Source organism: Fusarium graminearum, chromosome 3, assembly GCF_000240135.3.
Source record: "Fusarium graminearum PH-1 chromosome 3, whole genome shotgun sequence".
NCBI classification, from domain to species: domain Eukaryota; kingdom Fungi; phylum Ascomycota; class Sordariomycetes; order Hypocreales; family Nectriaceae; genus Fusarium; species Fusarium graminearum.
This window is the reverse complement of record NC_026476.1, coordinates 6,826,073-6,850,024: the sequence shown is the minus strand read 5'-3', so window position 1 is coordinate 6,850,024 and position 23,952 is coordinate 6,826,073. Positions and strand designations below refer to the sequence as shown.

The window sequence follows — 23,952 nt, the reverse complement described above, 5'->3', positions numbered from 1 at the left end:
GAGGCTTCTCGTTATCCAAATTTATACATGAAGTCCCAAACGAATAAAGTATCAACGCCCATATATATAGCTCCGCAACACCATCAGTACCCAACTTTTTGGTCCACCTCTTAACTCCCTGTGCATGGCCTGGGCTCATATCCTATGGGCCTACGGCTCGCACCGCTATGTCCTGTATATATATATCCAGTCCCAACCCAAACTCCGTAGTCGATGTCGTATCAGTGCACTCCTTTTCCGTTTCGTTTCTATTTACGCATCAGAAGAGTAAAAACAGCAGGGCACTAACTCCTAGATTCGCCCTTCTTCAAGAACTTCTCGCTCGATCTCAACCTGTCCAAACTCTCCTGTGCGTCGTCGCTCCATGACCCAACGTGTAGCCCCACTGTCTTCCTCTTTGGTGTATGATATACTGTCGGCTGAGCCTTTATGACGGTGTCCCATACCAGGCCGTTTAGGGATGACACTAAGCTCGACCATGCTAGCCCTATTGGAAGGCGCCAGGGGACTCACCATGGCTGATGATGGCATGCTCTCTTCTGAGTCCGACACTGGTGAAATAGGGTTACCAAATGACTTTGATGCAGGCCTGCTAACGTTGAGAGGGGGTATCTGAGCATCATTCTTGACACCAGTCTCGAGTTTAGCCAGTGTTGGGACAGGTGGTGGGGAAAGCGTAAAGCCAGGAATACCACCTGTCAACGTCGGGCTTCCTGATGCGCTCACGCTATCCGAGTCGTGGCTGATGGTAGACAGAACCGAGTTCTTCCGGGTGTGGAAAGTCGTTGGGCTCATAAAGCTCTGACCCCAAGGTGAGGCGGACATGTCGCCTCTTTCTGATCGTGGGGACCCGTTTTGGCTGGACACAAGGCTGGCCTGAGAACCTCCCCAAGCCCGAGACCTAAGCCGGAGCAGGGCAGACAAGGTCATCTCATCGCCACGATCGCCAAGAAGGGCAAGCTGGGCCAGACCAGGGCTTTGAAGGGGCGTTGTTCCTCCTCCAAAGCCAGGCATACCAAGGCTCATGAACGAGTTTCTGTTAGAGTATTCTGACCTTTCTGTGATAGGCGTGAGGTTCGGTTCTCTCGAGATCATGCGCCCGCTTGTGCTACGATCCAATCCACCCTTAGGACCAAAGAAGCCACCGTTGGCATATTCAAACTCTGGTCCTTGTTGTTGGCCAGCTGAGTAAAAGCCAAATTCTTGGCCATACCAGCCATCACAGTCATTAGCCAGAGCGCTTGCATTAGCCTCAGCGATGATAGCATCGTCATCAAGCTCCAGATCAGCCATGTTCTCATAAGTGTCATTGTAATCTCCATAATCATCAAACCTCTCGTAGTCGTCCTGTCTAAAGGCATTATCGTCGTCTGGCATGTCTGACGAATGATCTGGTGCAGACAGGATGGTTTCAACAGGTGGCGGAGTTGAACCACGGTGGAACTTTCCCGATGCTACCGCTTTGTAAGTTGCCGCAGCGAGAGCAGCCTGATACGCTGCAAAAGGATCGTCTCCCGGAGGAGACGACGACGGAACCTCGGCCGTGGGAGCAGGGGATGAATGAGTAACGGGGCTATCCCTTGCAGCTTCAGGTTCGATCTCTTCTTTTTCACCAGCACTCAGTGATGTATGAGCTGTTGTCTGGTGAATCTCTGAAGCTGCAGATAGTGGTTCTGTCGAGTCGGGTGCTCTGTTCGGTTCATCTTGATTTTCAGATCGTTTCTGCGACTGTGCCTGCGCAAAGGCGCCTGCTATCGGTCGACCAAATTGATCGGTATCATTATTGTCAAATATCGATTCATCAAAAGGGGTATCGTCCCATTCCGGAGGGGCAGCAAGGTCCTCGGCGAATTCGTTTCTCTCGAATTCCAACATCCCATCGTCGTAATAAAGCTCATCGTCATTTATTGAGTGTCCCGTATTTATGGGTGGCAGGTCCTGGTTTTTCTGAAATGCAGCTTCATTTTCTAGACTGGGCACCCTTGGAATTTCCAATCCCTGAATCCCCAGCCCACCTGCCTCCATCTCTTGGCTCATCCGTTGGTCGAGAGGTACCCTGGGAGACAACGGAGACAGCATCTCTGGCGTATATTGACTCATGGCAAATCCAATGCGATTGCCCTCTGTATCCCTTGGGGTCGGCAAGAAGCCAGCGCTGCGAGGACTGGTTATCGACGATGTAGGGCCCGATCGTTGAAAGACAAAGCCAGAAAAGTTTTCCTGATCGTTGTCTGGATCAAACTCTTCGTCCAAGTCGTCATCCGTGTTGCCATTAAGTGTGTTGTTCAAATTGTTGTCAAAGGTACTGAGAGTTCTATTCAAAGTGTTGTTCATGTTGCCGCCCGTGTGGTCGTCCATGTGGTCATGTATATGATCATCCAACCCATTGTTGAAATCAGCATCCATATCATCATAGTCGTCACCAACCATGGGAATATCTTCTTCGAAGCCATCGTCGTCCATCATCGCATCGTAATCGAATCCATCATCATCCAAGTCTTCAAAGCGCGAGTCTTGTGGGGCAGGTACATCTGCAGTCTTCTTCTCAAGCTCGCGTTGACGGTGCCTGTCTTCGAGAAGTTTTTCCTGCTTCGCAGCACCAATCATGTCAAAACTGAACCTTGAAGACGTGCTCTTCATATGTCGAGGTATCGCAGACGGTATGTCCTTGCCGGACAATCCAGATAGTGACGGGCCTCGAGACCTCCCCGCTTGGTGAGAAACCGACGGCCTGTCATGGATATAGGCATCTTCATCAATCAAACGTGATGCTCGCGGTGACTTTGGCTGAACTGAAATCGGTGCGTTATCCTTGGGAGGTACCGGGGGTGCATCTGACAGTGTAAGAGCATTGAAGTCAGGTATAGGGGTGTGGGGTACTGCAGAGGCTGTGCTTGGTGTCATTTTGAGAGCCCTTGAATCCTGTGAATAGATAGAATCGGAAGCATCGCTGGGCACACGTGTTGTCAAATTTGAGGCTGAGAGGGGGGTCTGTTCAGTCTGACTGGCCGATGGACTGAGGAACATGTCTTGAACGGGAAGAGGAGCGGACATGGGGACTGGCGAAGCGAGAGATGTTTGCGTAGTATCCCTGTTTGGGGTGTTCTTCTTTGGCCGTGGTGCACTGAAATCATGGACCCGAGTTCCCATGATACGAGGATCATATACCGGATCCTCATGACGCTTAGCCAAGGGTAATGGGCGCAAGTCAGGAGCATGCTGACTGGTTTTGCGCCGCATCAATAGTGTTGACATTGGTTTCTTGAGGAACGGTAGCCCTTTCTTGGGCTTTGGGGGTTCGGTGTTGCTTGTTGTCTGTGTAAGCGAGGGCAGTTCTGTAACCAGACGGGTACCTGCAGGACGGCGACCGGTAGGCTGCTGAAGATCTGTAGGTGTGCTGAAAGAGGATGTAGTTCTCGTATTCTTTATGACCTGCGGCGATGGTCGTACGGGGGGATTATTTGAAGTCAAAGATGGCTGAGAAACTGAATGTTGACCAGGTAGACCAGTTCCTCTTTTACTGTCGTTAGCTTCGGTAGCTTGTGCTTCCAGATCACGCTGGTACTTTCGAAGAGCGACACCCCCAATGAAAGACGATGTTTTAGAGGCTGGTTGTGGTCGAGTTTCTAACGGACTTGTCGCTGCAGCATTTTGACGACCATCTCGCGACTTCCCGATATCCTCTGTAGTAACGCGAGATATGGGCGGCAGGGTAGGAGGCAAAGCAGAGGGGTTCGAAGATGTCGGTCGCAATTCTGGAGAGAGGACATCGGGAGAGAATGGCGCAGGGTGGCCAGCAGCAGGTGAAGTAGGAGTTTGATCAGGAGAGGGCGAGGTAGGATTCGATGACGGCCCTCGCCTGTGGAACCGCAGATGGGAGAGCATACCGAAGAGCCGGGCTCTGCGTCGAGTCGAGGTGAATCAAAATGTCGACGGCGGCTGGGTGGGGGTAGCGCGGGAGCGCTCAAGCTTGCGTAAGGTGACCGATACAATACGTATTTAGTGAGAAAAGGGCAGCGCAACCGTGGGTCAGCATCCGATGGTGTACGGTAAGGAGGTCGAAGCAAGCAATCGAGACGCGCTCATGACATGACTCAAGGGGTCGCAGTCGCAAGAGGCAAGACAAACATGGTGGTAGGTTTGCTTGGGCTGGGCGTGGAGGGGGACGGAGCCGGGTATCGATAGTGGGCAGCAAGGGAGCGTTGGATAATCCTGCACTACGCTGTAATGGTTGTCGCAAGACCGAAGCAGGGGTATAGTTGATAGATTTGCCTTGGGGGAGAGTGGACGAGATGAGATGAGATGAGATGGACGTTGGTAGGAGGGAGGCTGATGCAGTTCCGGTACCAAATGATAACCTAATCGATCCAAGCAAGACGTGGTTGGTGACGGATTTACGGTTTCAAAACACCCGATCCAAAAAGTCAGGCATGGATTGCACGTGCATAAGCCACTTTAATAATACAACTCTGACACGATTTCAATTCAAGCAGAGTAAGACTGAGAGTCCCTTGATACAATGACAGAAGATGTAGACACGAATATGATGTATAGAGATGGTGTAAACATCCAAGGGAGCTATAAAGTTTATTAGCCATTGCCCATGATCAAGATTTAGATTTCTTTATGAGGACTTGTCGTTGGTAGTGGGGCTGTTGTGTCGCAACAGGCTTTGCGCCGTCGCTATAAAAAGAAACCCTACCTGTTAGCCTGTCTATGGACATCTATCCCTTCCATTAACAAACAGTACGTATCAATAATAATACAGAAAAATTTGCACGTAAATGGCGCGCACTCCTGGTCGTGATAGTTCTTCTCCTTTGAGCGGGCAGTCTCCAACACAACAAGAATACCCCTTGCTTTTGCGTATAAATGGCAGCTTTAGTCGCCTCCACTTACCAGATCGCCCTTATAAGAATGGGAACCTCTCAAGAGCAGAACATTTGTAGCACAATGGGGGCATATGACTTGGCAAAGGGATTTGCATCATGTTTCTTGTAATAAGGGCAAGGAGTCTTAGACACTTTTTGCTGCAAAATATGACTTTGATTCGCTTAACTATCTTGGCTCTACCGCTTCTGGAGTGATAATCTCCGTGCATGATTCAATTCAACTGTTAACTATAATTTGAGTTAAAAGAAGGCTTCCTTGTTGAATGTTCGTGAGACCTTGGCTGCTGAATTATATCCCAGCATGGTGATAATGAAATACTCGTTTCAAAATTCCCCGTTATAGTTTATTAGTTGCTTAAACATGATTAGGATCAATGTAAAGTGGCTTGGAAACAGTTATCATGTGAAAACGATTCTTCACCCAGCCATGCGAATTCCCAACATACCACAGCATGGCTGTCAGCGATTGATGGCGCCAGCATCTTAAAAGTTAATGGCTAAAATTGGAATGACCCTTTGTATGTGCAGTTACAGTATGGCACTGCTCAGGTTGATTCGAGCTGAGGATCATCTTGTAAAAAAACAGCTGTTTTTGTTATTGACTGTGCGTGACATGCTTATAGCATTGTCCCAAGTCTTTCATGTCATCATTACGATCATGGCGATTATTTGGATTCGATACAACAATGGATTCTCTGGAGGACTGTTTACCCTGGACCACGGAGAAATAAGGTTGAGGGAACCTTGCATGACAGATCGGTCCGGAGTATTTAAGATTTCCATCAAACTTCAAGATCGCAGGCCAGGTAGGAGAGGCAATTCGTGTAATATTGATAGCCCGCCTAAACTGCTCTTTTACAGGATAGTAATAAAATACTGGGCAGACCTCACTGGATGGTCCAGGATGTTGAGGCTCGGCGCATGTTAGAGTGTCCATGGAGAGTGCTAGGCAACTTAGCCGAGACCTACAAACGTGGGGAAGCGACAAATGACGTACGTATTGTCTATCTCATCAAGGTGATGAAGAGTAGTGCCTAGTACAACTCTCCTGTGTAACAAAACATCTACAACTAACTGCCTATCAAACGGGTGCATTGTTACCTTTTGAGGTATCATGTTTGGCCGTCTCGTGGTTTATTACCGTTTATGGCAGATGGGCAAACAAACATTCACATCCATTAACGGTCCTATTGCACTTTTCCGCGGGCACACAGAACAGAGCAACACAAGATCGCAATACTGTATCAATCTTACTGTGACGACTGTCAAATCAATTACAGTTGAGCTTATCCCTCCCCAGGATGGACGACCCCTTGGTATGTGCGCTCTCCTGAGGCTGTGTCCTCTCTTCCAAGTTAGCAAGGTTAGTTACCTAGGTAGGCGGCGCCAACCACCACAGTGACCAACCCGAACGACTCCACTGCTGACGACGCATTTCTTGGGTGCAATTTATAGTCTACTCAGCCCGCTGAAGCCAAGCAAAGATAAGGTATAACGAATCGCATTCCACATATCCGAAAATGTAAGGGTAAAAAGGAAAGTGGTCTGCCACGGAGATGACGAGGCCGGAAGACGGCATCGCATCGCATCGGGATGTGGGTACCGCTCACTACATTGTCGCTTGCGACGTGACGTGATGTGTGCGATACGGATACAACTCCAAACAAAGCCTTTGATATCGCGTGAAACAGAATATCTAACTGGTGGATTAGGCTCAGCTCACGGACTGACCAAAGACTTGGCTACATTAAATCCCACAATTCATACAAGGTTCTTCTCGTCTTCTGCCCTGTGTCTTTGCAGTGAATCCAACGTTCCTTGAAACCGAGTCTCCCGGGAGGTCTTGGCCGCGCAACCGATGACTCTTGGCGACTGCCGTTAGATTTGCTTCAAGGTTTGTTAGGGGAATCATTAGATTGAGATTATCAAAGATAAGTCGCCTATCCCCCGCTGAATGTGAATGGTAAGCACTGAACTTACATATTTCCCTACCCCAGGCACGGCCACACACGATAAGATCCATCCACCTCGTGGGCGCCTGTCAAACATTCTTCTCTATCATCTGTTCTAATACATCGTCTACAAATTGCATCACAAAATCCGCCTCATTTCTATTTTCATCATTTCTCGGCTGCCTATATCCGTTATTCGCTGTCAAATTCCTGGTCTAGTCCGTTCTCGATCCGCCTCGTTCAAACTTAATCACTGGCTGTCCCTGTCAACGTCTCCCCCTAAACGCCAACGCTTAATCACAGGGAGGATTTAGTATTCACTATTAGCGGAATTGCTGCCTCACAACCGGGTCATCGGCAACATAGTCATATTCCAGTTCTGGACCCTTTCCTATTCTTGTTCCTGTTCCTGAGCCACATCAACAACACGAAATAAACTTATATGTCCCGCCCAAGGCCCCAAACCGAGTATTCAGTTCGCCACGGCTCTTCTTACTACCTACCTTAACACATCATGATAAATTCATTATGGAAGTCCCCTGCCGAGCTCGATCATCAAATTCCTGGCCGTCGTGATAGCCAGGACTCTGTTATGAGCAGACTCGGTGGAAGGAACGTCTTCATCTTCTGTTCTTCTCGCATGTGGCGCGGCACACCCAAACTCTTACTTCAAATCACTGCCATGTTCTTTACCAGCTTCCTTATTTTCGGAATTTTACCAGATCGATTATCTGGCGGCCAACTCGGATCTGGGTATCGAGGAATGTTTCCTTGGGGGAGCTATGAGCCAGAACCTGATCGAAACTTGAGGGTCGTGGTGTTTGGCTCACCTGACGTTGTAGGCAACGTACACGATCCTTCCTCAGAGCGCAAAGCATGGACAGAGGAGCTATGTGATGAGGTAAAATAAACACTCCGATTTATTATTCCTCGCTAACTCATGAATAGCTCGAATGCACTTCTTACCTATCTTTCGTACCTAAGGCCCGGCCGAACAGGGGTCTCATCAGCAACGATATGTACGAGGAGACAGTTAAGGATCTTCTCAACACTACCAAGTTCACCAATGTGAAAGAGAAGCCAGCCTTGAATTACAAGTATATTGCTAAAAACTACCCTACCCCCTCCAAGGTCCCTGACCTGGCGAGCCAAGTCCAGAGCTTTCTCGCGATGCCACCACCTGAAGAAACCCCACGCGAAACAGTCTGGGTATTCAGCTTTGGAACGTGGGAGATCTGGAACATGGCAGCAATGCCAAGACAAGAGTCGGAAGATGCCATCACTTACATGGTCAGACAAATCCTCGACCAGGCCGAGATACTCTACGAACGATCGTTGGACCCCACTTCTATCGCCTACTCCGATTTCTGGACAAATGCGACTGAATCGCAAGTCAGTGAACTGACAGCACCCGGTGCTTTGGACAAAGTTGACAGACGCAAGTTTGAAAGCTTCCGTATTATAGTGCCTACGATATTTGATATTTCCCTCACACCTGGATGGCAAGGCCGGAAGACTCCACCTGCGCCTAACAATGTGGTCGAACAGACTCGAAACGCCGCGGAACTAACCAAATATTGGAACCAAGAGGTAGACTTTGCTGTTGCCGAGTGGAAAGAAAGGACAACAAAAAAGCCAAAGAGACCGACATCAAGCACCGGAACATCAGACAAGACCAAGAGGGCCGAGAGCGTCAAGCCTGTTGAGCACAGTGAAGACACGAAAGAATCGGCAAAATCGACGTATGAAAACCAGCGGGTTATTCAGGCCCCCTATCCTATGCGCAATGGGCTGCTGGTGACTATCGACCAGGGGGTTCTTGATGCCATGACTGAAGGCGACATGGAACGTGCGGCAGTTGTGGACTTGAGAGGACGCGGAACATTATCCGCCAATGATTCGATGAGGTTCGCCGATGTCTGGACACCGTGTGTCAGAGGAGATCTTGCGGATCTCAAGATCAACGAGAAGGAGATCAAGACAGAATGTGAGATTGAGCGTGATCATCTGTTCTACGACTCTTTTACCATCAGCGAGAGAGCTATGAAGAATGTGGTGAAGGCGATTATGGGAGATGTTAGGGAGGAGCTCTTCAATGCAGAAGAAAAGGGAGGCTGGCTATATGGCGGTTGGTAATTTTGAGCGAAGGACGTCTTGTCATTTTCCTCAGCCATTTTGCATTCGTCAGTGATATTGGCTGGTTGATACCCGGGGTATAGGAAGAAAGGCAGGGAGACATGTATGAATAAAGACGGCATGAGCGGTTGGCGTTTTGGGAATAGATATCACTTCAGTCTACGAGGTCGCAATTACGGACAATATTTTGTACACGAGATGGAATTGCGCTATCTGTATATGAATCGAGCCCTGTATCAAATAGTGCGTTAAATACACGATTTCAAATTGACAAATTGCCCGAGATCGAAACGGACCTCCCGAGACCAAGATCGCGGGTTCTAATTTGATGATCTACCGGGAGGTGGGACGCTAGCCAGCGGGAATATCGAGACCAGGATGACGGATATAATCGAGACACAGATGCCTCAAAGGTTAAAGGAAATGTTATTCAGAAGGGTCCGTTTTCAATCCTACGGACCCTTCGAGGTATTAAAGAACCTGGTCCCTTGACGTAGCAGAAGCAAGCCAGTCCATGTTGTTTAGAGTAGACTGCTGAACTTTGTATCCAAAGGTCAGAGGCTACCTAGTACCTAGTGAGGTAGATAGGGACCTACTCCTCAGCAGAATACAGTTCTGAATGGACTCATAGAGGTCTGACGTAATACCTTAGTCGCATATCATCCTGGCACCGCCCCTTGTTTGCCTGTACGTTAAAAGAGCCGCCGTCCATGATGTGTTAGCATGAGAACATAGCATGGATCTCCAAACAGCACATCCATTTCAAGTCTTGTTTTAATAGCTTAAAAGCACCCGCTGCACAGCCTACTGCAAGCCACCCACTAGCCGTCCAATCTTGGGTCATTCTTCTGGGCATAGCGTCCTCTAGCGCCCACGCGGATACCGATCCACCCCCACAAGCCTAAAGCCGAAGAGATCTGCGTCGCTAACATCACGCAGCGACGTCACAAGGGGAATCGCTCAAGTTTAAATGGAACAAACAACGTCGCAGCCATTAACATATTCCCTGCCAGTGCCATTGGTAGCGTATGTATCAGACCCATGAGGTCACGGATAGTAGACAGATAGACAGATTTAGCCCAGCTCTTAAAATGCTGCCCAGCAGTTCTGGGCAGGAAGTGCACCTCTTCTCACTTGCTGTGACTGAGACCTTGACTCTTCATCCTACTCTAATATCTACTGCCTGGCCTCTGTCTTGCGAATAAACATAAGACATTGTCTCGCTGCCTATTTAACGCCTCTTTCTTCATTATAAAACATACCCTCCCCCGGAAACCTGACCTGACACCCACGCGACCTCGCGGCTCCTGATACAGCCTCACTCACTGTTCCTAGGACTCATACTTAGCACGGGACCTTATTCGCCGCCTCGAGGCAACTTTCTCACGAAATTTCTGTGTAATATATAATTCCGACTGCGCTACCGTGATTCAAAATGGACGACAAACTAGACTTTGACCCGCGCGCATTTGCAGCCGACATGCAACTCCGCACTCGAAAAGCCCGCAACTTTGACAAGGTCGAGCATGACCTGCCCGACCCCAAATCCGCTGCCTTTCAGAAAGCACAAACTGCCGCTCTTGCAGGACCTGTTAATGTCTCGGGATGGCTTTCGCGCGTTGCAGGATGGAACCCTTTCGGCAAGGCTGTCGACGCTGGTGATATCTTGTGGCTGATGGACAACACGGCCTATCGCAACCCCGAGACTGATCAGTGGGAGGCCGAATTCGTCGCTGCCGTGTTTGAGAACGAACCTAAGTGCCGTGTAGCTGATATAGTGTCTGGTATCGCTTCGACGCTTGGTTTGGCGGAGGATGCGGCTGAGCGTGACGTTATTGAGGAGAGGATCATTCCATTTCTTTGGGATATTCAAGCGGCGAGGGTTTTCTGGATCGAACACAAGAAGAAGGAAATCAAGTTGGGACCCACCAGCATCAACGGCATCACGACGAGCGTTCAGCCTGTTGATCGCTACCATAAGGGGTCGATTGTTGATGCGACAGCGCTGGTACCCCATGGGACGAAGGGCATTCACGACATGCAGACATACTATGCCGGACCTGAAGGTTGGGCTGTTATATCAGGTTTGTTCCTGTACCACGTACTGACCACAGTTTCGTGGCTAACAGAACATAGATGTTGATGATACTATCAAGGTTACCTTGACCAGCGATCCTCTTGGTATTCTCAAGTCGACTTTTATCGACGAGCCCACTCCAGTCCCTGGAATGCCCGAACTTCTCTCAGATCTGCAGACTTTACTGCCTCGTGATACCCCCTGGTTTTATCTGTCAGCGTCACCGTACAACCTGTACCCCCTGTTACGCGAGTTCCGCGAACGATACTACCCACAAGGCCAACTCATCCTTCGCGACTCGAGCTGGCGCACAGTGGCGGGTTTGTTGTCAGCGCTCACTATGGGAACCGAGGAGTACAAGACGGACCGTATGAAGAAGATCCAATCCTGGTTACCAAAGAAGAAGTTGATTCTCATCGGCGACTCGACGCAGTCTGATCCTGAAGCCTACGGTGAAATGTAAGTTGCTGTTAGACTCGAGATCTTTGCATGACTGACTGACCATTTGCAGTTACCGTATGTTCCCAGGTTGGGTCAAGATGATCCTCATCCGTAAGGCCACTGATGTGGCTGCTTTTGGCATCGACGAGAAGAATCAGCTTGAGCGTTTCGAAAAGGCCTTCAAACACGTACCGGTCGAGGCCTGGCATGTTTTCGAGGATCCAAGCGAGTGCCGAAACATTGTGCGAGATGTTGTTCGAAAGAGGGGCTGAGCGACTTGTTTTTTTTTGTTCAGTGTTGGTTACAATAGACGGTGCAAGTTGGTTTACTGTATACGTACTGCAATGGTTATGGTTAATGATACGGTTACAAGCTTGAATAATGCATTGAACCCTGTTAGTAATGAATGAAATTTATTTCCGCCTGTAGTCCTTCTCATACATCTTGCACAGTAGCCTCCGTAGTTGATTTCTTCATAGCAGATTGTCTCGTCTCGTTCAACTGGGAACCTTTGTATCTAAAACCCGCCCACTCGGCATAGCGTGCAGATGAATGATTGAACAATAGTAGTGACACACCATGACCCAACGCCCTCGCTGTAACACTTACAAAATCAGTTACTCGTTGTCTTCCTATGCCAAGCCCTCGTCTCCAGGATTAGAATCCACTGCACGGCCTACATTGCCATCAGCGTGTTGTTCGGCCTCTTCGTCTGACATTTCTCTACGACAGCCGGAGATAAGATCTTTCGCATGTGTGATGACAGTGACACGATCACGCTTAGTGGGTGGTGCTTCCAACTTGATCGTCTCATCTGCCCTTTTGTCAAACTCGCCTGGAACAAATATCTGAATCTGAGCGTCGGGTTGAATACTGGAAAATACCAGCGCCTTTATTCGATGGTGGAAGGACGAGCTGTCATCGTTCTCGAAATAGAGCCTTAACGTTCTAATTTTAGCACTGCTGCTTGTTGAATTCAAGAACAATTGGTAGTAGCTGTCGAACTTGCACGTATTCATTCTCCAGCGACGATCGCTGTGGCATTGTCTACGGCAGAGGTTTTCCCCGAAGCAGCCGCAGTCGGTACAATAAAGATCAACAGACTGAATCAGTGACGAGAAATGCACAAAAAGACTTTCAAACAGTGTCGCATCTTTCGCACAGCGGAAGGCTAGGGTGTTGGTCTGATAGAGGACTGGGAGACTCTGGAGATATCTGTAGGACCGTTAGATAATGCACGCAAACACATGAGGAATATCGTGACGACTTACGCCAGCTGGCAAGTTCTGAGGATATTTATGGACAGAAAACACCACTTGTGGTTCTTTTCATCGTGGTAGTGAGGAATTGCGTTGCGTTCACGAAGACAGACGCAATGGATCCATCTCGAAACCTTGCTAGGGGCTCCTTCTCGTTCGTATTTGTCGTCCTTGTGGCGAAGATGAACGTGAACAAATTTATCACCAAGTAGTTCGGTGAAGATTATCCGTTGAATCTCAGCAGGTAGCGTAAGCAAACGAGACTGGCCTTGGGTTGCGGCTGGAAGTGTGAACTTGGCATCTCTTCTAAACTGCTCTGCAGGTGTTGGTGGAGGAGTGTCACTTCTTCTTCTGCGGCGGAACATGATGAACGGAGGGAAGCTCAACTCAAGCCGGGACTAAAACCGAGATTGAGATAAACTCAGAAGAGAAATTCGAGTACTCGAGTTGGTAGGTCAATGGTGAGGAGAAGTTGGGAATGACCTAGGAATATGTAAATGGCAGTGGAGAAGGAGTCGTGATCGTGGGGTGGTGCTTATGCAGGCAGGTAGCACAAGTCAACAAAAGGAACAAAAGGAACAAAAGGAAGACAGTAGGTACTGACTCACTACTACGTACCCGAAGCTGACCAAAAGCAATATTGAGCAATGACTATTAGTGAGGCTTGTCTTGTTTTGGAAACAATAAAAAGCAAATACCTGCCTATCTATTAAACAAAACGAGGCGAACATGATTGACGGCGAGATGAATTAATGTGTTTCCATTTTCCCAGGTGTGCACTTTGACGGCTCTCATATTTCTGGATAAATACAGTGTCGTGACTCTTTCGAGTTCTACAAAGAAGTTGGTGCATGTGATATATGCAAGACATGCATTTGTAGTCATGGATTCGTGCAAGTTGCAGCTACTGTACGCGCTGTTTGAGGCCGGCTGCATAGACCCGCCTTACAGCCTCGTTTCTGGCCCTTGTGAACAGACTACCGAACAACAAAGGCAATCAACACCGAACAATCCGGTCTCATTAATTATAATATACCCTACAGCCTGAACCTTTGCCGAGATACAGGAGTGCCGATGATCTTACCGAGAAATTATTGAAACCATCCCAGCCGTTCCGCTTGCCGCTGTCGTCTTCCTCATCCCCGTCGTCCACGTATTGCGGAGGACCGATGGTGATATTCCTATTCCACCCGAGTCTTTGTATTAGCCCTCTCGCGGTTTCAATCATCGTATGCATTAGCTTTAAATGTATTTCGATCTGCTGGGCCCCTAATATCTTGCGGGTAAGGTGCATAGTTAATTCCTCAACCCTGTATTGGTGTTCGGTTGCCGACTTAATACTCAAACGTGTTTTTGAATCGGCAACTCGAAGGTTTTCGAGAGTGCAGACGAGTAAAAGCGGGTTATATACGCTCAAATCAATGTCCAAATACATAGTTATCATCAGAACATTGTATTTCGAGTATACAAACCGTCGAGGGAACTCCTCGAAGTCCACTACTCCTCTACACACAAATTTGTTAGAGAAATATAGCTCACTGATGCCTGTATTGTATCTTTTCCAACTGTTAGCTTTGTAGCGCATGTTTTAGAAAGTTGAGGATCGCACTCACGCCCAAATACAGCTCTTAAGAATGTCAAAATGTAGACAGTCCTCATTGTCATCGTGTGTTTGATCTGGGCCTCGAACGACTAGACAATGTTCCCAACACACGGGCTGAGAAGACCATTTGGTGCTTACAAAAATGGTACGGTTCCCAAAGAGATATCTGTATATCTGTAGTAAAAGCTCAAGTGGCAACTTGAAGAGGCCGGCGTCTTGCTGGGGGTTTTGGATCTCCAAGGGCAGGCAGGAATGACACTGGGAAGCTATTATCTAGATATTGTGTTATAACGTAATATCAAGTTAAGTATGGGATAAGTAGGTGTCGTCGTTCTCAGGACAATTGGGGGACAAGTCTCAGTCAATGGTATTGGGGAACAAGTCAAGAGTTCTAACGAAGGACGGAGGCATGGTAAAGGACAAAACAGAAGAAAGTAATGAGTGTTTACTCAAATAATAGAATTGGAGAGGATCTGACCTATGGAGTTTATTCTAGGGCGCCTCGTCTTTCAACTTCAAATAATATGCTGCTTGCACTGTTGTTGCCAGAGCATCGTCGCTAATAATTTTGGTGTCGTCGTATCCTTCTACTGTTACCTAGTCAAATTGAAGGCTTTCATCGTATAAATGTGCTGTTCTGTGGAGTTGATTAGTAGGAAGAGAGAAGTCAGAGAAACGTTAGAGAAGTCTATCGTCCACCATGCGATACACGTGGACCTGAGGAGAGAGTATAAATCTATGACAACCAATGACGGGAGAATGAACAATAATAGAGGATAGACCGAGTTGGGGTGTCAAGGAGAGACAGACAGTATGATATAGAGGCCACAAAATCTTCCAGAAAGTGCTCGAATATATTGATGCTAAACATACACTATGATAAGACTCCAGAGTCTATCTCTCTTCAGCAGTGTTGATTTTCGCCCTTATCAGACATTACTTTAGTTTCTAGTTCGCCTACTTCTACCTACGTACAAGTACCGGCCAGTTTGTTGGGCTGTGAGACGTATTCGCTTCTTTCATCTGGACCGAGTATCTCAAGATTAGCAGCAAAACATTAGAAGAAAGGTGTGTTAATCTGATAACAACCTGCTTGGGAGAGATCATTTGTCGAAGTGTAGTCCATTTAAGCTCATGCTATTGCGGCAATAAGCACAATGTCTCGAGGTGAATCATGTATTGTATGTGATTGGACCGTTGGGGTATAAAGGCGATAATGGTATCCAACAAGTCTCACCCCACGTTTATCGCCATATGCCCACTCCTAGGAATAGTTTCCCATTAGACAGCCGACCGTTGTCAGTAAAACTCAAGTTTGCAGCTTGATCACTCTATCAACCTACTTAATATCAATTCTCATCATGCCTGTGTCTGCACGTTGCAGATGATCATGTAAATATTAATTAAAACGGTTAAGCTGTTTCTTCTGTAAATGGACGCTGCTCTCCGTGTTATCTACATGTTCTCGCAACCTCCGAGCATTCCACCCTTTCTACCCATATATCAACTCCAAGATAGCACGTTTAGCCCTCCTATCGATCTTGCTGCTTCAGTATAAGTTGAAATGCCTCAATAGCATAGTTTTCTACTAATAGAATACTAATGCTTGCTCTGCCCTTTGACATGTCAAATGAGGAAAAACTTAGTTAAGGCGTAGTTCGCTGTCAAAACACATGCGATTCCAAATGGAATGTTGTATTCATTGAACACTGTCCATGGTGTCGTAGTTGAACCGGGTGAAGACCAAGGTAGTGATAGGAAGATTAATTGCCTTTATTATCACCTTGACGGTCGCCACTCTAATAGCTGATTTCATCGTTGTTGCCGTATCCCTCGTAACCGCCTTGATCGTCGTGCTTATGGCCTTTATCAAGGTGTACCATTCTAGCGAGCTCAAATATTCTCGTCGCTGGTATTATCTTCCAGAAACTTGAATGTGACTTTGCCGGAGCTTCCATTTTTTAGGTTCTTGACTGACGGCTCGAAGCATGATGGTAATATAAAAGTTGTATCGCTTTTCGAGTATGACAGAAAATGTTTCAACGCCTCAACGGTCTTCTGCTGGGCTTTATCACCCACTCGGTCAGTTCTGTAGTAAGTATCTGCTAACCAGATCTTTATTTTGGCTGCGCGGAAGTCATCCACAACCCAGTAAAGCAGATCAATAAGGGGAACTGAAGGCTCTAGTTCAGGTCTGAAAGTACAGTCGAAGTCAAGATTCTGAGGCCATGACCGACGTGGAACGTCTTTTGTGAAATGAATGCAGTCGATTGGTGAGTGAGAAAAGAATGTGGCAGAACCATAGAGAACGACACGCCCTTCAGAGTATCTACGTATTGCTCTTAGCATGATCATTATTCGGCACGAGCTTCGATGATTAAACTTACGCCTGTTGGCAGGTATACAGTAGGCCAGATTCCAACGATTTTGGTACATGGGCGTAGATGTTTTCGTTGCCGAAAAAGCTGTCCGGTTCAGGTCTGCGCTCTTGATAGAAAACATAGGACCAGCTAATTTTGTGTGAACTCTGGTCATTACGATTATGGTAACGGACATGAATCCTGAGGAAACCGAATAGCTCATGGTATATTTGTTGTCTGATTTCGCGGCTGAGTTTAGTAAAAAATGGCGAACCCGACTGAGGCGAAGGCGTTGGTGACGGTGACGATGACGGAGATAGCGACAGCGACAACGAAGAACCTCTCTGAGCACATTCCCAACACATCGTATCACAGTCTATGGAGGTTAGAAGTTACCCAAAGAAGAGAGATCAATAGATAGAAAGGTGGGAAGATTCAAGAGGTTGAAAGTGATACTGGATACCTTTGCTTTGTGTGATCGGCAGTCGTGCGTTTTGCTGAGAAAAGTCTTATCGACCGTGAAGGGTCTTGAGAAGAGGATGATCTTGGTCCCCTGGTTTTGAGGCCGATGTCGATTTTTTCCATGAGGAAAGAACTTCGTACAGAAGATGAGAAATTAAGGAAAGCGACTATGTGCGAGATGGTTACCCGCAAGGCAGGAAGGAAAGAAGACTGCTGAGCAGTTGCCGGGCATCCACCAGACTTAAGGTAACAGCTGCCTCATTCCTAAAGTGAAAAAGGCAAGAGTTAGGTTAGTAGGTGGATATCAATATGAATCGCAGTCTGAAGTTAATCGTAACCATCTTGAATCAGGCGAATAAAGCTTATTGCACAACCGATAACAGCATAAAATATTATTATGTCTCTTCTAACGCAGGTTTTAGAATAATGACTGCTTTTACTTATCGAAATATAAGCCCTTAATATTAGATATTTCCTTTTGGTCCTATTATAAGTCTGCTTTTCTTATCTATGCTGCTTTTGTAGTTATTATGGGAAGCAAGTTACACTATTCACTCGCATGCCTTTGCTGAGCTTACACTTAGTTGAAGTAAGTCGCAAGGCTAAAACATTTGGATCTCGCTTCTCGCAGTTCTTACGGCGGTACATCGCGCTGGCCTCTAAAGAACTTGTTCTTGTTGAAAAACATACTGATAACATGCCTTCAGTCCAAGACTTCAGAGTTTTGTTCCACTGCCCCCTCAACATTTTGATCTATTCAGAAGTTCAATTATTCGTTTATCAAGATCCTAACAAACAGATTTCCCATCTCCCTCTTCTTTCTTCTTTCACATGTCCCTGGAGTCGCTGAAGTTCTGACTCGTTCGATCTGAGATCACGATATCCTCCTTTCATCTCAATGCTTTCAAAACAAAAATGGCAGTACCCGACAGAACTGTACTTGGAAGAGAAGAAATATAAAATCCTAGAAATCAGTCATATTATTTCCCATCTGGAATCCAGTATCGTTTGCCCCAGAGGTCTGACTACTCCTCCTGTAGCAAGGACCCTCAACTACGAATAAGCAAAAGACATAAAAGTTTGTTCATTTAAATTTTGAGATGCCTCAATTTGATCGACTCTTCCATATAGTGCAATTATGATAGTAGAGAGACTGTTCGGCTGCCATCAAGTTATCCCTACACATATCGACCTAACGAACCTGAGCCATGGAAAGAAGGGCAAACCTTACATATCTTACAAGCTAGAAATACCTAATTTTGACCCTACCGAGCCGCTCTCTAGATAACTTCCTATTCTTAGAGGAAATACTCCTCATTGTCAAATTATATCACCATAGTAGAGCTCGGTTTCACTTAGTTGCTCTATAGTAACAGTAGCTATTATATATAGCCTGTGCTTGTCTAAGCCATCATTCGTAGAGCTACAATTCGCATGAATGGACAAGCTGTACTCGTTGAGAATGCTTCCCTCCATGTAGTGATCAAATGATATGCTTATTGTAGTCGCTGCTTCACCATCACATGAAACTAGCACTTCTTTAGATCGAGCCTTGAGGTTAAGAGTCGGCCAACTTCCGGTTACTTCACATGTCACAGGCATTGATATCCCCCAATCAGTCTACTCGGCGAACACATGTCGCAGTCTTGCCAAGGACACAATTGACTCACGGGAGTGATGAGGGTGTACATGGAAAGTTCAGGGATAGGCTACCTATTTATCATCTGCCATTTATGCATGAAGTTTTACCGGCCATGGTGCAAGTATGAGCTGTTCATACTCATACTGTCGGATGATATCCAAGAATCGCCGAAACAAGCCTCCCATTTCTGAGTGAGCAATACTTTCATCCTATTATAGCCTTCAAACTAGTAGTTACAGTGTTGGAAAGCATTGATCTGGACCGTTGGAGAATTGTATCTACGTCATCTCTAATGAAACTGACCCTTGCACATGGACTTTTGTCTAGCCAGACAGCAACATGTTTGTAGAGTGAGTAAGAGGCGATATTCGAACAAAATCACGGGGAAATAAAGTTCTTTCGCCCTAGCGACCATAGAGGCAGGACGTCAATATTGAGTTGATGTCAACCACGTCAGCCAAATGCGTACCAATGCTCTCATTCCACCCTCGGAAAAGCCCGGCCGGCTCTTCAACAAAACACTTATATCGCATCGGCAACACCCGGCCAGGCCTTACGAGCAGAACAAAGAAAGGGAAAAAACAATGGGTACAAGACCGTCATCCATCAATTGCACACGGAATGACATATGGAAATAATTATGTAACTTTTCTTCCTAGCCTCATTGTGGAGTCCGTCTGTCGTCTTCCGGTGACCGGAGCCGGAACCGGGAACTTGAATTTATATATGAACTTGCATAGTGTGGACTAGTTAGATCGTGCATGTATTTCCCCAGAAAGAGAAGGAAAAAAGAGTCTCCTTATTAATATTGGCGACTATTCTAGCTAAACCTAATCTTTGGATGGTGGAAAATCAGTGGGTGCGAGTGATTTCAAAAGGTCAATGCCGGTAGGGATAGTAGACCAGAACTGGGGCCGGCCATGAGCCAAAATGGCAATAGAACGTCCCTGGTAGTCCGGCTTCATGAAAAGACGTGTTCATTATGAACGCCAAGTCTTCAGTCGTGTCAAGCCGGCTGCTTGTCACGATACTCTCCTCTCCGTTGGGCTTATAGATTATTACGGTAAAGTCACGTCACAGTTCGAGTAAGTTTTGTAATGTAATTGTATAAACTTTTTTTTTGGTATCAATATTTCTACCAAAAGCAACTCCTTTGTTCAACGCCACGGTGCTCCTTGCTCGCTGTTAAAGCTTCGCAGGTAGTATCCAACTACACAGAAAGAAATGGCGTTGACGCCAGTAGATGGGTCAAGCACGGAGGTCGCAATGTTCTCCGCAGTCGGGGGGTATTCTTTGGAAACCCGACTTATTTGCTTTTCCCCAATTCTCCTCCTCTTCTTGGTGCTTAGACCAACCCCTCGTTTCATGACGCTCCTGACGACATAGTATCGTAGTGCCCTAAGTGGTATTCTGGACGAGTTGCAGTTGCAGTTCGGAGACTCTGTCCTTGTCTGCACTGTATGTCGATGAAATAGGCTTGCGTGCCCATCCCGAAATGCACCGTGAATAGTTTGTCACTGTGCACAACCACTTGGCGTCCTCGTATACTACGCCGCGCAGGATGTATGCCCCAGGCGGTATCGTCCTGGTTCTTGCCATAATCTGCGTGTCGTTGTAGGTATTCGTTCATCCCATCTGATTCATCCCTCCGCTCCACCTATGACTCCTCGCCTGTGGCGGGAGACAGATTTAACCGAAGAGAGCAGCGCCGCCAGACTCGATAGCCTCGATCTCGGCAGCGTTGAGGCGAGCACGGTGGAAGCGAGCAGGGAGCTCAGAAAGGTCAAAGGCAACACCCTTGGGGGCGTTGACGGAGCCTAGGGAGGCAGCGCTGGTGCCACCGAAGCCAGACTTCTGGAGAGGGCCATGCTGCTGGACGTGGTCGCGGTAGGAGCTGAAGTTCTTGTGGGAAGCGGCGGCATCGCCGTTTCCGTAGCCGGACCAAGACTCGGGGAGCTTCTCAGCGCCAGAGGCGGGGTGAGGCTTGGGGGTGTGGTCGAGGTTGGCTGGAGGATACGCTGTTAGCTGGAGCACATAACGAGGGGAGTAGGCTTCGTTTCTGGATAGGACATACAAGGAATGGTTCGGGGTCCGAGGAACTTGATGAGAGGGGTTCGCTCAGTGTGGACAGCAGCCTGTCGGAGGGCACGAGTAGCAGAGAACATAGTGATGGTTGTGTATGTTTGTTTTGAGGTGATTGGTAGTTGGACGGATTGCTTGTGGGTGAATCGAGTGTGCTTGCTAGAGAAGAGAAGTTGAAGGTCAAGAAAAGCAATTGAGTCGGTTGAGAAGAAGGAAGGGTAAGAGCTAAAGATCAAGGTGGGAGAAGACGAGATTATGTATCTGAGGAATTTTTGTAGTGGTAGTCCAGCTCAGGCCAAGGTTAGGTCCATTTGTACCGCGCCGAAGCGCAAGCGCAACCCAAACCCAGCACGACCTCAGCACACTTACAGGGAAGGTCCCTAGCTCCGTCCCGTTCGGATGGCGCGAACTGGCCTGGGCACGAGCTAAAAAGTTGGAATCCACCGACAGAAAAAAACCTCGACTCGTCAAAACAGGCCACAATTGGCAACGGATGCCCACTGGACAGGCGCTACAACACGTTACCCACCCTTGCCATGGCTACTGCAGCCTTGATGTTGGAAAAGTCAGTGCCCAAAAGCAAAAGCAAAGTTATGAGCGTGGGATGAATCTCAGTGGCACAGCCTACAGCATGCCTACGCGAATCCCGTTAACGTGGGATGTGTCTGCACTCTGCATTACATGGGTTGTGCCAACGTCTGGTCTGAAAACCATACCCATGACATTGCTGCAGCCTCCAGGTCCAGGCAGCCTAGGGCCAATATCTCCGCTCTCTCGCATTCGAGATGAGATTTACTTGTGACAGACAACCAGGACAGGAAGGACAAGGTTGCACTCTGCAACGCCCAAACAACAAACGTTGTGAGAGACTTCCGATCTTCCACGTCTGGCGACTGGGGTCGCTTGGGATCATCCACCCTCCTTTATTACAAACAATTCTGCATGAGTCGAGCCGGACTTTGGCACCGTCGGTGGAAATACCGTTATTAACTGCACGACACTTGAGTATGGGGTTAACCACCGGAGTTGAGCGAAATGGCGTGGTTCCTGGTCTTGAACGGGGTTAAGCATCCGTCTTCCAAAGTTACAGATGATTCATATTAGAAATGAAGAAGTACGCCAGATTTCCCGAACCGATTCACAGTACCCCAGAACTATACAGTATTCGCCGGCATCCTCAACCGAACCGAGAGTTGGGGTAGCTGTCTGCAAACTTGATGCTATTCACTGCCACTACTACCCCAAAAACCCTCTTGGATGGCCACCTTGCGTTCGATGGACACACATTGCGATCGTCAACCATTTGCCGGCTCAAAGCTCACGGCGCTTGGTTGGAGAAGTTTCCCCCTCCTGCCCTAGTCTTACCATCATCAAGCCACCCCTCCTCGCCGTTTCTCCGGGATTGACATCGAGAGAGACAACAGAGCAGAGGCGACCCTCGTTTAACGCGCGGGGGGCTCGATATTTCCCTTTTGGGCGAACACATCTGTCCGGGGGGCCGACGTCCGGGGAGAACTAGAGATTTCTGGTTGGTAGAGGAGGTGGGTAGACTAATAAAGTGATGCTTCAAACAACGGACATACGGGCGCGCGTCTACTAGGGATGATCTTTTTCTCAAAGACGAGGCAAGAAGGCGCAATACTACACTGCATCCATCAACTTTGCCATCTGCGATACATGGATTGCTGGCCTTAACAATCTGCACAGCGGTGCTCCGTGCCGTGCCCGTGCCACCCGAGCCTGGTCGTTGACGCGATCTTCTAGGAAAACAAAGGCCTCAGAAGTGCTGAAGCAATGACCATGTCAATGTCATTGCTGGACCCTACCTACGTAATTGAAGCGAGGCCCCTGTCCGAAACCAACGTTGTGCATCTGGTTTGCTTTAGCTGCCGCTGTATGCGGAGCGGAGAGGAGAGGAGCGGATCTAGGCTGATGGACAAGCCAAGCACATGGTCGAGACAGGCTAATGTCCAGCCTAAAGACGCCGACATACAAGCGCAAAAAGACCAGCGTCGCAGTTGAAGCCCCAGACAGTCCGAGGAGGGACCAGAGGAAACGCCGAACAGCGAAGGCCAGAGTGAATTACATCCAGTCAATTGATAATGTTCCGAGGGGTTAGGTTACTATGTTGTAAGGATGGACGGCAGTAACCTTTCGAAAATAGTCCGATGGACCATGATATGCGGACAAATCAAGGACTCATCGCTTTATTAAAGCGATACACAAATCGTAAGACGGGGTATTGATCTCCTCAATCCCTTACGAAACGGAAATGCTGGTCTTGATGTTCTTGTTGTTGAAAGTAAAAAGTTGATATCTCTGAATCAAGATGCTGTTCTGACCAATCCCGTGTTGAGAACTAGCTATGACAGATTGTGATTACACCTGGTTTATGGATAGACGAGGTACGTACCGATTCAACCCCAGCCCGCATCTGAATCTCATCGCTTCTTTTTGCTTACCTACCTACCATTCTAGGCAGAGAGAGGTTGACAGAATTATAGTCAAATTGGTAGGCGAGTCCGAGGTAGTAGGCATATGTTTCCCTTTGAGGTTCGATGTCATGTAATGGATCTGTATTTCTGTGTACTGTATCGAGTGACAGATTGAGTGAGATGGTATGTCGTTCCGATGCTTACTCGGCGCATTTCAATATTATCTTGCCAAGCAAGTCTATCAAAGCTCCGAAATGAATAAGAAGTCTCGTGTAATATTTCCAAAAGGCCCGACCTCCACGACAGCCCAATCTTTCACACTTTGTTTCGTGTCCCGAATCAACCTTCTTTTCCTCGAGCCGAGTGTCCGTAAAAGCGTGGCTTACTTACACCGGGAGCCGGCATCGGTGGAAATCCTTGAAATCTGTGCTGTGCCATGGTGCCGCTCCCAATGCTGCGATTGGTCTTGGTGAATTAGCTTATTTTGCGCCTCACATCGCTCCCGCTCCGTCCACTGTCTTAACCTCTTGGGGTAATCCCGCTTGCACGTGAAACCCGAGTGAGGAGCTCCTCTGCGATTTTGCAAAAGCTGAGGTCGAATCTCTACTTTT

General features: G+C 47.7%; 7 protein-coding genes across 7 annotated transcripts; 3 read left to right on the top strand and 4 right to left on the bottom strand.

The window, feature by feature from the left end:
* Positions 1-291: 291 nt before the first annotated feature.
* Positions 292-3,885, bottom strand: FGSG_10750 (uncharacterized protein; the record flags this gene model as incomplete). The annotated part of the gene is made up of 1 exon (XM_011327354.1): positions 292-3,885. The coding sequence occupies one exon, from the start codon at positions 3,883-3,885 to the stop codon at positions 292-294; it is 3,594 nt and encodes a 1,197-aa protein (XP_011325656.1).
* Positions 3,886-5,400: 1,515 nt separating this feature from the next.
* On the top strand, positions 5,401-6,529 carry FGSG_10751 (uncharacterized protein; the record flags this gene model as incomplete). The annotated part of the gene is made up of 5 exons (XM_011327353.1): positions 5,401-5,410; positions 5,516-5,624; positions 5,777-5,885; positions 6,046-6,208; positions 6,429-6,529. 5 exons carry the CDS (start codon positions 5,401-5,403, stop codon positions 6,527-6,529), a joined length of 492 nt encoding a protein of 163 aa, XP_011325655.1.
* Positions 6,530-7,358: 829 nt separating this feature from the next.
* On the top strand, positions 7,359-8,980 carry FGSG_10752 (uncharacterized protein; the record flags this gene model as incomplete). Its single annotated transcript, XM_011327352.1, has 2 exons — positions 7,359-7,745; positions 7,793-8,980. 2 exons carry the CDS (start codon positions 7,359-7,361, stop codon positions 8,978-8,980), a joined length of 1,575 nt encoding a protein of 524 aa, XP_011325654.1.
* A 1,435-nt stretch (positions 8,981-10,415) lies between these two features.
* FGSG_10753 (uncharacterized protein) lies at positions 10,416-11,770 on the top strand (the record flags this gene model as incomplete). Its single annotated transcript, XM_011327351.1, has 3 exons — positions 10,416-11,064; positions 11,117-11,516; positions 11,569-11,770. The coding sequence occupies 3 exons, from the start codon at positions 10,416-10,418 to the stop codon at positions 11,768-11,770; spliced, it is 1,251 nt and encodes a 416-aa protein (XP_011325653.1).
* A 360-nt stretch (positions 11,771-12,130) lies between these two features.
* FGSG_10754 (uncharacterized protein) lies at positions 12,131-13,985 on the bottom strand (the record flags this gene model as incomplete). Its single annotated transcript, XM_011327350.1, has 4 exons — positions 12,131-12,713; positions 12,770-13,155; positions 13,376-13,408; positions 13,842-13,985. 4 exons carry the CDS (start codon positions 13,983-13,985, stop codon positions 12,131-12,133), a joined length of 1,146 nt encoding a protein of 381 aa, XP_011325652.1.
* Positions 13,986-16,253: 2,268 nt separating this feature from the next.
* Positions 16,254-16,895, bottom strand: FGSG_13923 (uncharacterized protein; the record flags this gene model as incomplete). Its single annotated transcript, XM_011327349.1, has 2 exons — positions 16,254-16,678; positions 16,748-16,895. The coding sequence occupies 2 exons, from the start codon at positions 16,893-16,895 to the stop codon at positions 16,254-16,256; spliced, it is 573 nt and encodes a 190-aa protein (XP_011325651.1).
* Positions 16,896-19,914: 3,019 nt separating this feature from the next.
* FGSG_10755 (uncharacterized protein) lies at positions 19,915-21,142 on the bottom strand. Its single transcript, XM_011327348.1, has 2 exons — positions 20,899-21,142; positions 19,915-20,830 (listed from the first exon to the last, which is right to left on the bottom strand). Exons 1-2 carry the CDS (start codon positions 20,987-20,989, stop codon positions 20,514-20,516), a joined length of 408 nt encoding a protein of 135 aa, XP_011325650.1. The 5' UTR covers positions 20,990-21,142; the 3' UTR covers positions 19,915-20,513.
* Positions 21,143-23,952: the final 2,810 nt, after the last annotated feature.

Coding starts and splice junctions, on each gene's coding strand:
- FGSG_10755 (XM_011327348.1), bottom strand. CDS start 20,989: ATGTTCTCTGCTACTCGTGCCCTCCGACAGGCTGCTGTCCACACTGAG. Junction 20,831..20,898: donor CGGACCCCGAACCATTCCTT/GTATGTCCTATC, acceptor CGTATCCTCCAG/CCAACCTCGACCACACCCCC.